This window comes from Podarcis cretensis (genome assembly GCF_951804945.1).
Source record: "Podarcis cretensis genome assembly, chromosome: 10".
Lineage (NCBI taxonomy): Eukaryota > Metazoa > Chordata > Lepidosauria > Squamata > Lacertidae > Podarcis > Podarcis cretensis.
Window position 1 is genome coordinate 40,133,746 of NC_137179.1, and position 15,683 is coordinate 40,149,428.

Below are 15,683 nucleotides of genomic sequence, written 5' to 3' on the forward strand. Positions count from 1 at the left end.
ATTTGTGATCTATGGGTCTTAGTAGACCATAAGCTTAACACGAGTCAGCAGTGTGATGTACCAGCAAAAGAAAAAGGCTAATGCAACTGTAGGCTGCATCAACAGAAGTACAGTGTCCAGATCAAGGGAAGTAATAGTACTAGTCAATTCTGTGTTGGTCAGACCCTACCTGGAATACCCAATCCAGTTCTAGGTGCCACAGTTTAAGAAGGATATTGATAAGCTGGAACATGTGCAGAGGAGGGCAACCAAGACGATAAAAGGTCTTGAAACCACATCTTATGAGGAATGGTTGAGGGAGCTGAGTATGTTTAGCCTGGAGAAGAGAGGGCCAAGCCTTAAATATCTGAAGCCCTGTCACATGGATAATGGAGCGAGCTGGTTTTCTGCTGCTGCAGGGTAGGACCTGAACCAATGGATTCCAAGTGCAAGAAGGGAGATTCTGACTAAATATTAGGAAGAACTTTCTGACTGTAAGTGTTGTTTGACAGTGGAATGGATTACATTTGAATATGGTAGACTCTCTTTCATTGGAGGTTTTTAAACAGAAGTTTGACGGCCATCAGTTAGGGGTTAGTTTACTGTGGTTCCTGCATCAAAGGGAGTTAGACTAGATGATCCTTAGGGAACTATGACAGGTTCTTGCTTAGCTAGCCATATCTCCATGTGTTCATGTACACACACATATATACACACATTTCCATAGGCACCCTCCCAACATATATACCTTTTCTATTTGGGTACGAAAACACCAAACCTGAAACTTGCAAATGTCAGGCACATTTAGCACAGCTCTGTTCTTCACAATTAGACGTTCACAAACTCTAAACCTCAAAGCCAGTGTTGCGTGTGGCTAGAATAAGTTGGATGAGGATGTAAGATGTCTAAAGTCCAATCCCTGCTTTTATGGCTATAAAACTCACTGGGTGGTCTTAGACAAATAATATCCCCTATATGCTTCTCTGAGCTCCATGGAGGAGAGAGGAATATTGTGTGTAATATAAATTGCATACTTTCTTGAATACACCTATCCAGCCAAGGAGCTCTGCCACTGTACTCCCTTCATTCTTAAATGCATTTTTGATCTGGTTCATAATCTTATTTCATCATCTTCATGCTACTCTTGAGCTAAGCTACCCAAACTATGGACAAATCTATTTCTTGTGGGATGAAAAGCCGAGTTAGCTACTTCATGAAGACAATTCTCCTTCAGATACTCATGATCAACAGAGAAAAGGTGAGAATGCAAGTGTAGGGAACTTGCTGCTCAGGTAAAGGCTTCTTATAAACATGAAGAGAATAACCAATTCCTCATTTTCCTGATGACAGGAGTGGGGAAAACCTCACCAATTTGCTGACACTATCTTTACATTTATTTATTTAGTTGTACATCACCCTAGACTCCTTCCAGTGGAGGATGATTTATATCAAAAATAAGAAAACAATATGGTACACAGAGCTGAAAACATACATACACTAAAAATGTAGAAGAAAATAATCAAATTATGATTATTATTATGGTACTGTATTTATTTATATCCCACTTTTTCCCTGATAGGGACTCAAGATGGCTCACAGTTAAAACAGAAACGGCTAAAACATAGAAAAAGCAATAATTAAAACAGAATGAAACATTCTTAAAATCTATAGAATCAGAAGTACACACAATACTAATGAGGAGTTCACCCCTTATTTGAACATAAGAATAGACTTGATGGATCATGAAATGGCTCCTCTAGTCCAGCATCCTGTTCTCATAGTGTTCAGCCAAATGCCTACAGGAAGCTCAGAAGCAGCAGGGCTGAATTAACCATTAAGCAAAATAAGCATGTGCTTAGGGCATCAAGGGAAGAGGGGCATCACGGAAATTTTCCATTGCTGGATTTACCATAAACCATATGGTGCAGCTGAACAAAAATAAACACTATTTATGTAAATATACAAAAATAAACATTATTTTCCATCTTACTGTAGCTTTTGTTTTGTTTTGGAAAATAAAAAATATATATTTTACAGTTCATTATTGTCTCTATTTTGAATTAGATATATATGGGGGCACCATAATACTTTAAGTCCTTAGAGTCTCTTAATCTGGGCCTGAGAAGCAATGTAACACTCTTCCCACTAGTAATTCTGAGCAACTGGAATTCAGAGGCATATTGATTGCCTTGTCAAACTGCAGGAACCTGGGTAAATAGGCCTTCTCCCCTCTTAGCATGGAGAAGGCAGTTCCTGCCTGCAAAAAGAAATATAGTCTCTGGTTCAAACAAGCAGGAGCTTCACGTATCCCATTTTCAAGGACAATTAAGTTGTCCCTATGTGATCTCAAGTCTCTCCTCTAATTTAAAGCTATGAAGTGATCTGATGACTGCGGTCTATAGGCAGTGTATGTAGAGTTGTTGGAAACTCATAGAAGTTCCCTTCTTGCTCATCAAGAAGCAGGGGAATGTCTATATGCATCTGCCTATGTGTGCAGGGTATTTCTTTTAATAAAAAAGAACTGAAAGCACAACCAACAGTGTTTTGTATGCTGTGTTTTCCCTTTACAGTATATATTTGGGGAAATTGCAGCATCCCGGTCTCCCCAACAAGACCTGTTAGATCTTACATATTCTTTCTTTAACCAGATGCAATAATAATAATAATAATAATAATAATAATAATAATAATTTATTATTTATACCCCGCCCATCTGGCTGGACCTCCCCAGCCACTCTGGGCGGCTTACATAAAAACCAAAAATACAGTAAAATATCACACGTTAAAAACTTCCCTGAACAGGGCTGCCTTAAGATGTCTTCTGAATGTCAGGTAGTTGTTTATCACTTTGACATCTGCTGGAAGGGCGTTCCACAGGGCGGGCGCCACTACCGAGAAGGCCCTCTGCCTGGTTCCCTGTAGCTTTGCTTCTCGCAATGAGGGAACCGCCAGAAGGCCCTCGGCGCTGGACCTCAGCATCCGGGCAGAATGATGGGGGTGGAGACGCTCCTTCAGGTATACTGGACCGAGGCCGTTTAGGACTTTAAAGGTCAGCACCAACACTTTGAATTGTGCTCGGAAACATACTGGGAGCCAATGTAGGTCTTTCAAGACCGGTGTTATATGGTCTCGGCGGCCGCTCCCAGTCACCAGTCTAGCTGCCGCATTCTGGATTAGTTGTAGTTTCCGAGTCACCTTCAAAGGTAGCCCCACGTAGAGTGCATTGCAGTAGTCCAAGCGGGAGATAACCAGAGCATGCACCACTCTGGCGAGACAGTCCACAGGCAGATAGGGTCTCAGCCTACGTACCAGATGGAGCTGGTAAACAGCTGCCCTGGACACAGATTTGACCTGTGCTTCCATGGACAGCTGTGAGTCCAAAATGACTCCCAGGCTGCGCACCTGGTCCTTCAGGGACACAGTTACCCCATTCAGGACCAGGGAATTCTCCACACCTGCCTGCCTCCTGTCCCCCAAAAACAGTACTTCTGTCTTGTCAGGATTCAACCTCAATCTGTTAGCCACCATCCATCCTCCAACCGCCTCCAGACACTCACACAGGACCTTCACCGCCTTCACTGGTTCTGATTTAAAAGAGAGGTAGAGCTGGGTATCATCCGCATATTGATGAACACCCAACCCAAACCTCCTGATGATCTCTCCCAGCGGCTGCATGTAGATGTTGAAAAGCATGGGGGAGAGGACAGAACCCTGAGGCACCCCACAAGTGAGAGCCCAGGGTTCTGAACACTCATCCCCCCCCACCACTTTCTGAACACGGCCCAGGAGGAAGGAGCGGAACCACTGTATGACAGTGCCCCCAGCTCCCAGCCCCTCAAGACGGTCCAGAAGGATGTTATGGTCGATGGTATCAAACGCCGCTGAGAGATCCAGCAGAACTAGGAAACAGCTCTCACCTTTGTCCCTAGCCCGCCGGAGATCATCAACCAGTGCGACCAAGGCAGTTTCAAATAAAAACAAATAAAAACCGGATAACATTTACAACACAATTCTAACAATGCCTATTCAGACAGTGGGGTTATGATTACAGTCTTAAATGACATTCAATATGCTTCTGAATTTTTTTGGAGGTCAGAAGGCACAAAGATGAAATTGATGGGAAACATGCATTTGCCATTCTTCTGCTTTTTACTACAAGAAAACCCCCCTAGTTTATTTTTAGTACTGCTTTCCTGAATTTTAATATTAAAACAGAATAAAATACCCAGATCTATTTCAAATAACATTTCTCCTACACAAGAAGGAAAGTGAAAAATCAACACATCACTCCTTGCACTGGTCCCTTTAAAGGGACTGATAGATGTGTCAAGTATGATCTCAGCTGCACTGATGGCTCCTATTCACAAAGAAAGCACTTTGGAAGTCAATGCTGACAGAATTAACGCATTCTTGGCACATGGCTGTCCAAGCACACTAGTGAGAAAATGACTCTCCAAGTTCCTGATTTTTTGGAAGTGGCTAAAATAAAGCCTGAAGGCCGTGTGCTGTAAAAGATTAACTAGGTCCCAGTTTACCTCATATTGTGTATAAAGACATCATAAATGTCATGGTTTTTTTTACAAGGGTATACGTTATGATGGATTTACAATAGGGTTAAATGCTCTGTAATTGATGGCAGACAACAGGATGGAGAAACTTAAGAAGAGCACATTTTGCTGGCCCTTTCTCAGAGGCTGAAATCATGAGGTACGAAAAGGAAATAAAATTGAAGCACAAGTCATCACAGACTCTTAGCAGAGATTATAATAAATTAGTTAATATCTTAGGTTTGGGAGCTGCTTCCTGAGGGTTAATCTCAAAGCACCTCTGCAATGTATAAATATATCCTACCATGTGTATAAGGTGAGCCGAACAGGTTCTGATAATTTCCCCTTATTTCAACCAGGGAACCACTGTATGGTAAGAACATGCCAAATGGTTAAACCCAGTGGGTTTCAAGCATCCAACAGACACTTCCCAAGCTGTTATTGTAAGGTCTAAAGGGCACCAATGATATAGTGTGAAAAAAGGAAAGGCACCAGAGATACCCAAATAACCACTGGTATTGCAACAAATGGGTAGAAAAGGTGCCTGAATCTTGCAAGTAAAATTCACATGAATTAAAATGGAAAGGGGTTTAAAATTTAGGGACCAATATAGAAATAACTTGGATATATCTGGGCACCTAACTATCCCACTTATTTCACAGTATGAGAAAGAGTTGGTTTAAAAATGGCTCTAAGGAATAGATAATTAGTATGAAATGTAGTCACAGCATAAAAAAGTAATTCAGCCAGAGGTGGGGAACTTGTGGTCCTTCAGATGTTGCTGGACTACAGCAGCCATTGTCCCTGAGCATTGGCCGTGCTAGTTGAGGTTGATGTGAGTTAGAGTCCATCTAAAGGGACAGAGATCCCACCCTCCTAAATTAGACATGAGTAAAGCCCTCAAATTCTAGTCATAGGTGTACAACTTCTTTCCCATCCAAATACAAAAAACCCCAAAAACCTGTCTTTGAAGGGTCTTTTAAATTAATGTCTAGAAAAGGAATTCAGGACAGTTAATTCTGTAGAGAGCCTCTTGGGTATTAATATCTGCAGAGGAGGTCCTTTTGCTTGTTCTGCCTCCCTCAGAAGTTTGGGTGGCAGTGACCAGGAATTCTACACAGAGGTTTGACTGCCACCTTTACTTTATAGTTTTAGGGGAATGATGTTTACTGTGACCTTTGACACCTGATATGTGTGTTTTAAGGCCCCACCATATTCCTGTGACTGTCTTTTCTTTTACATTCTTTTAGTACTGAATTTTCAGTTTTTACAACCCACCATGGAACCTGCTGGTGAAGGGCAGGAAATAGTGTACATGATCAGTAGCCAGATTTTTGAGATTGTTATCATCATATTATCTTTGTACAATGTTTTTTACATGAACAGGCAATCCAACCAAACTCGTTTGTTTGCTACCTCTAGTCAGACTCCATCACTGTGAATTAGCTGTGAGTTTTGAATGTCACTCTTATCATTGACTATACAATTAACACCCATATTAAGTCTGTTGCTGGGAAAGGTTGTCACTTAGGGAAGGGGAGAGACCTGGCAGTAGTTTTGAATTTTTGATTTTTGATTTTTGATTTATACTCAATTGTAGCTACTAGCTATAATTCTAGTTATACTAGAAAAATATTATCAATATTGCATAAATATTCTGTTTATATTAAAACTGAAATATTAGTGTGTTGATCATTATTGTATTAATAAGAAATTCCCTAAACATTTTTTTTTTGGGCGGGGACCATGTTTTTTATTTCTCCTTCATCATCAGAAATAATTTATAGCAATTTTAATCTATTCCATCTGAAACTCTCATATTACTGTTTGATCACATAAATATTCTGACTTTGCAGGATTCCACTTTCTTTTCACCTTAAACTTATTAAATTTAGAAGGCAATTATACTCATTCATGTCTAAAGAGACAGGAGAGTTAAATGACTCAGAATTCAATTACCTCTTTGTTTTAGTCTGTTTAGTAGAATTTGTTAATTTTATCATTGTTGCTTGTAAAACAACTATCAGACCTGTTATCCACCATAGTTCAATATATCCTTTCTTGTAAATAATTATATGCTAAAAATGGAATAATAAACAAAAGGGGCTGTATCAGAGCCACCCATCTAAGAAGCACTCCTTACCCCAAATATTAAAATTTCAAAACCGCAGTGAATATATACATGCAAAACTGAAGTACTGAGATGCTAGAAAATATTTTTATGATAAAAATAGCAGCTTTTCTATATATACCTATTTACACATGGGTATTTTGCTGTACTGCTCAGCATTCCATGAAAAGAGTCACAATATTAGCATGACTAGCAATAGAACAGTTTATAGGGCAAGAAACTAATATAGCTCAAAAATTACCAACAGGTTTGTATTTTAAAAGAATGTAAACCACTTTTTGAAGGATTTTGTCAAAAAGCCGAGTCTACATTTTGCAAATAAAAATAAAGAAAATTAAAAGTAAATTAAAACAAATAGATGAAATAAATAGATTTGTTCTCCAGTTATTTGCCAGGAGACAAAACTTTAAAACCAATTCATTTCTTCTTACATTTAAATCATATTTTTAGCACCTGCACCAATTTAGCACCAATCAAATAACTTAGAATTATAAATTAAATATTAAACAACTCTACTTACTTCATCAAACATAAAGTCATCCACATCTATTTCGCTATAGTCATCATCAGCTTCATCAGTTTTAACAGCTGCCAAAGCACTGGCCAGTTTCTTTCGCAGACGGAAACCTTTCCAGAGTGCCTAAACAAAAATGTAAAGCATGTTATATGAGGCCATAGATCAAATCCAAATCCAGATTCTCTGTTATCCCATTAGGAAGATAAAACATTGTAGTTCTTTTTCTGTAATAGCTCAATGATCTGTTTTTTGAACTTTATGTGACATTTAAAACTACAAGACAAATTAAATATCAGCATATGTCTAGAGCTCAGAATACTCTGGAGGTTTGGCTCGAGTAAGCAGAATGGAATCCTAAAACCCTCTCAACTACAAACCAAGGTCAACTAATTAATTATTTGACAATCCCTTCAGGACCTACTATAAGCTTAGGGGAAGAAGATATACGAAAAAGAATTAAGTGTTAACTTTCACAAAAATAAAAACACACTTAAATAAAAATTTCCACTGATTACACCTGACAATGTATGCAGACGTATCAGCAATTAACTTAGGCCAATCATTTTCACCTTCACTAGCAATCTCTAGACTATTTTTTTAAAAGGAAGAATTTAATTTATGGGAGAAAGTTATGAGAGGGGAAAGGACAAAGAACAAAACAAACCCACAAAAAAAATGAAAGGGAGGAAAGGCATCAAGAGAACCACTAATAAGAGAACAAATAATGGCTTGTAATAAAGGAGATAACATAAAACCACATTATGTGGCTCTGAATTTGAGAACATTCTAGTTGCATAACTGAAAATAGGCACTACCGTTGCCTCCTCCCTAAATCTGTATAAAAATAGCATATAAATAATGATACTTTGGGCATATTAATTGTAGCATGACATATTGTTAAATAGTACTAAGAATGAAACTCTTAAATAGAAATTCTGTTGTCCTGCTTAGCTGTAGTGCTTTACTAAGTTTGGGGCTGTGCATTTGATTTTGGTCCTTCTGAAAGTTCACATTCAGAATCCAGGGGGAAATATAAAAAAAGGACTCAAATATCTCTTTCACTTTTAGGACCCAGTTGAATTTCCATCACACACATTCTGGGTTTTAGATATTTTGAAGTTCTGGTTTCAACATTAATTTATCTCCCGCCCCCCCCCAAAAAAAAGATTAAAAGAAGCCTTAGCATACTCAAAAGGTTGTTTTAAGGCTAGAAGGCAGGATGACATTTTTATTTGCACCATAAGGTAATGATTCACAAAACTCTTAACACTAGTGAAACGTCACGGAAATTCAGTGGAACTAAATCAGTGCAAGTAGCCCTTTTAATCATTTAGTGCCAGTAACCAGTAATGCAAACTTGATTGTCTAAAGCAGGGGTGGATAATAAGTGACCTTCCAGATGCTGTTGGACTTCAGCTCCCACTATCTTTGAGTTATAGGGCTTCTGGAAATTGGAGTCCAACAACAGCTTAACAAAGCATGATTTGATCTCCCAATTGCAAACTTAAAAAGAAACTGCCTTGTACCAAGTCAGACACATTGGCCCATCTAGCTGTCTTGTCCATACTGACTGGCATCAGTTCTCCAGTGTTTTATACTGGAACCTTTCCTGTTCCTAACTGGAGATGCTTGAGGGCTGAACATGAGACCTTTTGTCTCTCCCCAGCATGTAGCACTGAATATGAAGTCACCATTTAGTTATCAGGCATGTGGCTCCCAGCCACTATTTTGAGTCCCACCACCCTTCACGTAATGGAAACAACTTAGCCCTAAAGAAGGAATGGGCAACTCATGGGTCTGTCTCTCCAGATTCTACAGGGCTCCATTTCTCAGCAGTCCTAGCCAGCATAACAAATCATCAGGGATAACGGAGTTCTTATATTAGCCCTATTGGAGGAAAACAAGATAGGTATAATATGCCTGAATAGGGCTTTACTCGTTAAAGGACTACAAGACTTCCTTCTGTTTTTGTGTTTCTCTTTGTGAGTGATGTCTAGTCTTAGATCAGGTTGCCCCCATGGAGAACTACCGAGGAGCACCCAACCTGGGCTATACTGATCCATTATATAAGCCCCTAGTAGGCAATAGGAGAGGGCTCCCCCACCCACTGATGTGAACATATATATTGAAATTGTAGAGTGGTACGTCTGGTTAAGAACTTAATTCGTTCTGGAGGTGCATTCTTAACCTGAAACTGTTCTTAACCTGAGGTACCACTTTAACTAATGGGGCCTCCAGCTGCTGCCGTGCCACCGGAGCACGATTTATGTTCTCATCCTGAAGCAAAGTTCTTAACCCAAGGTACTATTTCTGGGTTAGTGGAGTCTGTAACTTGAAGTGTCTGTAACCTGAATCCTCTGTAACCCGAGGTACCACTGTATTTTATAGTATCTTTTAGTTTTATTGTATATTTTAAGGTTGATTCTATTTGCCTTTATGTTTTTTTCAGGTTGTGTGGTGGTCCAAGCTTATGTAAGAGAGTTAGGCATCCATTCTCAAAGACTGTAGACTGACCTGAAGCTTAGTAGCAGCTTTATGCTTGACCATGGAATCATGGTGATCTTCCTTCTTTAGGTTGACAATCTTTTTCCTGGTATAGTAGCTTCGCCAGTAAGACTGGATCACAGTTGAAGCCAGATGTTGCCACGTATAAAAAATTATCTTTTTACGAGCACAGTAGCTTCGCCAGTGTGATTGGATAACTGTGGCTGCCAAGCTAGAAATATCAGAAAAATAACAGACTGTACTCAGCAGTTGTAACCAGTGCCAATGACAGCAAATGATTTTGGAAGTTAAAAAAATTGTTTCACCACCCACCACCCACCACCCACCATTTACATGCAACACAGAATACAGAGAAAGACTGATGCTTAAACCACTACAATATGGAGAATGATGGTTGTTTATTATTGTTGTTATGGTTATTATTATTAGGAAAACAACAATAAAGAACAACAGCTGAAGATGATACAATGACTGACAAAATAACTAAGGAATAACATCAAGAAGGAAATATTTAGCCCAGTTCTATGCACTTCCTGCTGTGAGCAAAACTATTTCTAAATTGGGAGTGGGATGGGGATGAAAAGGAAATTTGGTGGCTGAGGATTTCTTCATGCAGAGCAGCAGGAGCGAAAAGGGAGGATGAGGCAAAATGGCCAGATTATTCCAAAGGCATTCTATTTTAACATTATTTTGTTCAGAGCCATAATATGATCCACACTTATTTCATGAGGTTTCTATTTAATTTTTTATAATAAGAGTGGAAATCTACGTTATGTCAGATATTCTAAATGAAAATTATTTCACAGTTAAGAATATATGCCCACAGTCATATGGCTGCAACAGCAGATTTGCACATGGAAAACTGGACTTTCTGTGCACATAGCATTTTGTTTCTACCAGAAATAGCCACATTTAAATCCCTTGGGCCATGTGCCTGTCAGCATGGTGGATATTATGTCTGATTTGGCACATGAAATTCTGTTCTATTATATTTCACATGCACATACTGAATTACTCACACAAAATTTCAGGGTAGTGGAAAGGGAGGGAATTATATCATGTATGATGGGTTTGTTTTGTTGGAGACACATTATCACAATGGGGGGGGGGGCGCGTTGAATGATGTTTTTCTATGGCACTTTTTGGTCCTAACAACAACATATTATTCATATATCACTTAATGCAAATATGTCAATGTTCAGTTAGATGGAAAACGGAAGCACAATGACATGACTTCTCTTTGCCCAGGAATGAAATTTCACCAGCCAGCTCAAGTCTGGTAGTTTTGTATTAGCAAGCATATAGAGATTACTGATACAGTAAGACCATATAGCTTACCATAATGGTATGAGGTGTGACTAGAAAAGCAACAAAGAAAGCAGTCATGAAGACAAGCAGAGCCCTTCAGGTTGAGAAGGAGAATGACTAATAGCATGATACTACAGAACTCTTATTATGTTATACATCTTAAACCTGCTCAAAAATAACTGCTTTTAAGAAAAATTGGCAGGATTTGTGGCATCTGCACAAATTTACCATACACACACCACCTATAAAGGTTATAGTACAGCCTGAGAATACATATTTTTGTTTTGGACAAAAAATCCAATGCAAGGTAGAAACTACTGACAAAATATTAACAGAATCATAGAAATGGAAGTGCCTGATTTGGTTCTTATTTGATTTGTTCTTGTAAGCTTATCAGATATTTTAACTGCAGTATGTTTTTATTATTAGCGATATGGCAATAAAACTGCTAGCACATTTGCAAAGCTAAGCAGAGCCCAGTAAGGTTTCAAAGTGGGTGGGGGACCATGTGGTGAAATCCCTGTATTGCAGGGGGTTAGACTAGATGACCTTTGGGATAACTTCCAACTCTGCAGTTCTATGATTCAATGATTCCTACTATATTTTATACTTATTTATTTTGTAAAAGTGCCTAAATAATTTATTATAAGAGGCAACTCATAAAAACAAATAATAAACATCATCAAGGCATTGCAAATGTAGGAAATCTAAGTGTACAGTACAGAATCACAGAATTAGACAAGCTTTAACATTTTTTTGTATTTTTTCCAATAATAATTTTTAAAGCAATAAATTACAATTAAGCACAAGTGACTGAGAGTTCATTCCATCAGTTGCATGAAATTAGTTTTGAAATATAGGGTATAGGTTGAGCTTTTGTTAGGAAGACCACAAAACTGTTCAGCTTTTTTGGGGAATAGACCCAAATTGTCGAGCTTTCTTGGGGAAACCTCCACCCAAAACAGCTTTTTGAGCTGTTTTCACTGCTTTTCTCATCTCATTGGCATACATCTGGGTTTTCCTGGCACTTTGCCAATTCCCCGCTGATGCTATTCTTGCATCCAAAAACCAGGACATGTCAGGAATTTTCCTGATGTATGGCAAACCTAATCAAATATGAAATTTTTGATATCACTAGCCATTATATCCTTCTGGGTGTTTAAGTTTAATGTTTTAGTCTTAAAAACTAGACTTTAACAAGTTAGTTCAAAAACTGATATTTTATTATAGGTAAAATAATAAAAAACACTCTAAACTGTGTGTATGGCAGATCTAATTGCATGGACATTTGTCTGCACTGCCTAGACGCAGGGTGTCCCAAGCAGACCCACACATCTTTCTCTCTAAATTTGCAAGTTCTTATGGGACATGACAATTGTCTGTTCATCATGTGTTCACATCTATATATGGTGGTAGCCACAGGATGGGGAATTTTAAAGCAGCCATAACATGGTAAGTGGGTCTGTAATTTTACCCTACATAAAGGAACCAAGGCTCCCTGCTTTCCCTCCCACACAAAAAATCGTTTATAGATGAGTTACCACATGGCAACAACACAGGTCTGTGTAAACTCAGAGAAAAGCCTTGGGAAGGTTTATTGCAACCATAGTACTGCCTATCCCTGACCCATTTCAAAGTCCACTGATTTCAAAATTGGACAGGTTTTATTATGGTAAACACACAAGAAGTGAGATTGTCTGACAACTGAATCAATGCATTAGATTACTATTTGGGTATGCTTTCAATAATGGAATGTTTGAGGCGGAATATGTTGTTCATATATCTGTAAAATACTTACTTTGCTTAGTTTAACACTATTTAACACTATCATTTAAAATGATACTTCGCTTCACCCATTTCACATAAAATAGCATATAACTTTTGACAGTTCTAAAGATAACCTGTGAGAGAATAAGTCTAGGCTGATTTAAGGTGAACTGATTATCAGATAAGCAACCTACAAACTAGAATGAAGAGAATGTTAAACAAGATTCTGAAAGGAAATCCAAGTTGATTTACAGGCAACCAGATTCTATAGATATGAATATCTGTTATTTAATGTAAGTCATAGATAATCACACAGCAATGTAGTTATGAAGGTGTTCTTAGCTGAGCAAGTACATCCTATTATTCTGAAACTTTGAGGAGACCATACTGAAACAGCTTATTATCATCTCTCAGGTGCATCAGTTTTCCATACAAAACTAGCCCCATATTTCTGCAAAATCTTTAGCACAGCATTTGAAGGGGACACTACCAGCAGTGACACATGCACACATACCCACCTTTGGGATTTTCAGTGATTTTCTGAAATGACTATCTACAACAAAAAATAGATGGCTGTGTCCTATGCAGAAGCAAGGACCCTGAAGTGATGCCCTAGCTCAGGGTAGTTGCTTCTGTGCTTACAGATCAAAATGTTGTGCTGGTAAAATAGACATAACAATCCTTCCTAATTATTTACTGAGTACTGGAGCAAAAGTATTTTTTATTATCTATTAAGGGAAAAATATATAAACTGAGGGGGAAATAAGTTTGGACAGTCACTTTTTAGAATTATGATTATTTCTGAAAGATCATCTGGTACATGGAATCAGTCATGCCCTTATCCACATTAAGATTACATAGTGCTATGGTTATGTTTCCATAATAAAGTGTTTTGACCTTTGAATCTTACTTTTGTGAACTGTCAAAATGTTGAAGAGAATTTCCTTCATTTCCTTCATTGCTTTCCATGCTGTTTCTCTGTAGACTGATTAATACGTTATCTTTGCTTTCCTCATTGTGATTACGGGAATATTGAAAAATGTCCTCTTGTCTGTGTTCTCCATTTTCCCCCATTCCAGACACTTTCACGAAAGAGTTAACGGACATAGCCTGAGTGTGGCTAGGAGCACTCCGTCTTTCAGCCATAATGAATGAGTCCTGCTTATTTTGTTTTACACCACTTATACCGAAGTTATTTTGCTCTGTGATGTTAATGGCTTCTTGGTTCAAAGGATCTGTCTGTTTTCCTGGTTCCTCTCCTTCAGTAGCGTTTAGAACTCCATATTCATGTGCGTAACGGTGCTCGCTACTTAGCTTCATCAGCTTCTTAAGATACCAACACTGGAGCTGTACAGCATCTGCAGAGAATTCACTTTGGGAGGGGAAAATGTTAAAAAGCATCTATTGGTTCTAAAATAATGACTCATCAAACTTTTCCCCATTTTAGTTATGCTGCCCCATAAGAAACAAAAATAATAACTTCCCTGCAGTTTCAAAGACCAGAGATTGTCTAATTAGCCAAAGGTAAGGGAAAAAGCCTCCCTGGGGAGAGCAAAAGCCCAACAACAATATCAGGCGCAAATGCCAGTTTGGAACAATTTCTGTCCAAGCTGGACGTATGACCTGCTGAGACCCTCAATGGGGCCAATAGATACAAATTGTCCTTTAGTTAGAGATTAAAGCCATAAACAGAAACATCTGAAGACCTGAGAAATTTCACAGAATTAAGCTTCCTGATAGAAATATGTGAAATATTCTAATACACAGGGTAGCATCTATTCTATAAAACTTAAAAACATATACTTTGATTTTGAAATTGTAGGTTTTAAATGTGCATATAGCACTATTTCACCAAAGCGGCTAGAATATTACTCTTTGCATTTGTACATGTCAAATTAATGACATGTAATCTTGGGTTGGTCTTAATAAGGTATAATGTGTCACTGTGCCTGTTTATCCCTCCCCTCAAAAAACACCATACCTGTTAATTAGTTATTTATATACCTTTCACTTTTTGTCTGAAGGAGCCAATGTGGTGGCTTACAAATAAGAAACACAAATATAAAAACTAAAATAACCAGGAAAAGAGAATCACATAAATTATATAAAATCAGCAGACAAGAATAAACTAAAAGCATTTTATATCTCCTTCCTGTGCAAAGCAAAATCAGTAGCAACTTTGGATTTGCAAAGCTAGCTTCCAAATGTCTGCCAAACAGTGATAAAAGATTGGGCCAGTCAGGCTACCTTTAGGAGAGAATTCCATAAAGGCTGCGGCACAACCAAAAAGACTCTGCCTTTGGAAAACACGGAGCAGTGATTTATTCTTTATTTTATCAAGATCAAGCATTAACCGAAACAATTCGGTATTATTATTTTTGGAACACTGTTGCAAAAAATGTCTGTGGTAGTATACAGATTTTCATAAACAGTTAATAGGATATGGTATTGTTCCACTTATCTCTGCCTTTTAAGACTAGAGATGGAAAATGGAGTAGGTTTATCTGTCAAACAGAAGAACTCTATAAGGGGCCAGACGTGGGATGTTACTTTGAAATTAAAGTCAGTTTGCATTACAGTTGTAAAATTCACTAGAATGTGTATTAGAAAACATATTAAGTGATGCAATTTCAACTAAAAACATCCCAAATGTGGCAGAAGGTGCTTTAACACAGAATATTTCATCAGTCAATCTTTTCTTATCTAGGGAGCACTTCTGCTGCCTTCTCTACTTTCCAATGTATTGCAGAATACATTACTGAGTGATACAGTAATGTAGCGACTATAAAGCTGGTTTCACTCAAGTGAATCTCTAGAATTACAAACCTAGTTTTAGTTGTTTCTAATGTAAAGTACCCCAGGTTCAATTTTTGTAATGTTCTAGGATTGCTAAGAACCAAAGCTCTTGAGGGCTGGATATAGCTTTCAG

General features: G+C 38.1%; 1 protein-coding gene across 4 annotated transcripts in view; it reads right to left on the bottom strand.

Annotated features, from left to right (window-relative positions):
* LRRIQ1 (leucine rich repeats and IQ motif containing 1) overlaps positions 1-15,683 on the bottom strand; it is a 103,007-nt gene that overhangs the window by 53,686 nt on the left and 33,638 nt on the right. For all 4 annotated transcript variants that reach the window (XR_013842722.1, XM_079991803.1, XM_079991804.1 and 1 more), the window contains 3 exons: positions 13,665-14,126; positions 9,689-9,890; positions 7,178-7,297 (listed from right to left, as the gene is read on the bottom strand). Coding sequence is in view for 3 of the 4 variants with exons in the window: in XM_079991803.1 (XP_079847929.1) it covers positions 7,178-7,297; positions 9,689-9,890; positions 13,665-14,126 (784 nt within the window). In the remaining variant the exon portion in view is untranslated. The remainder of the gene's footprint in view (positions 1-7,177; positions 7,298-9,688; positions 9,891-13,664; positions 14,127-15,683) is intronic.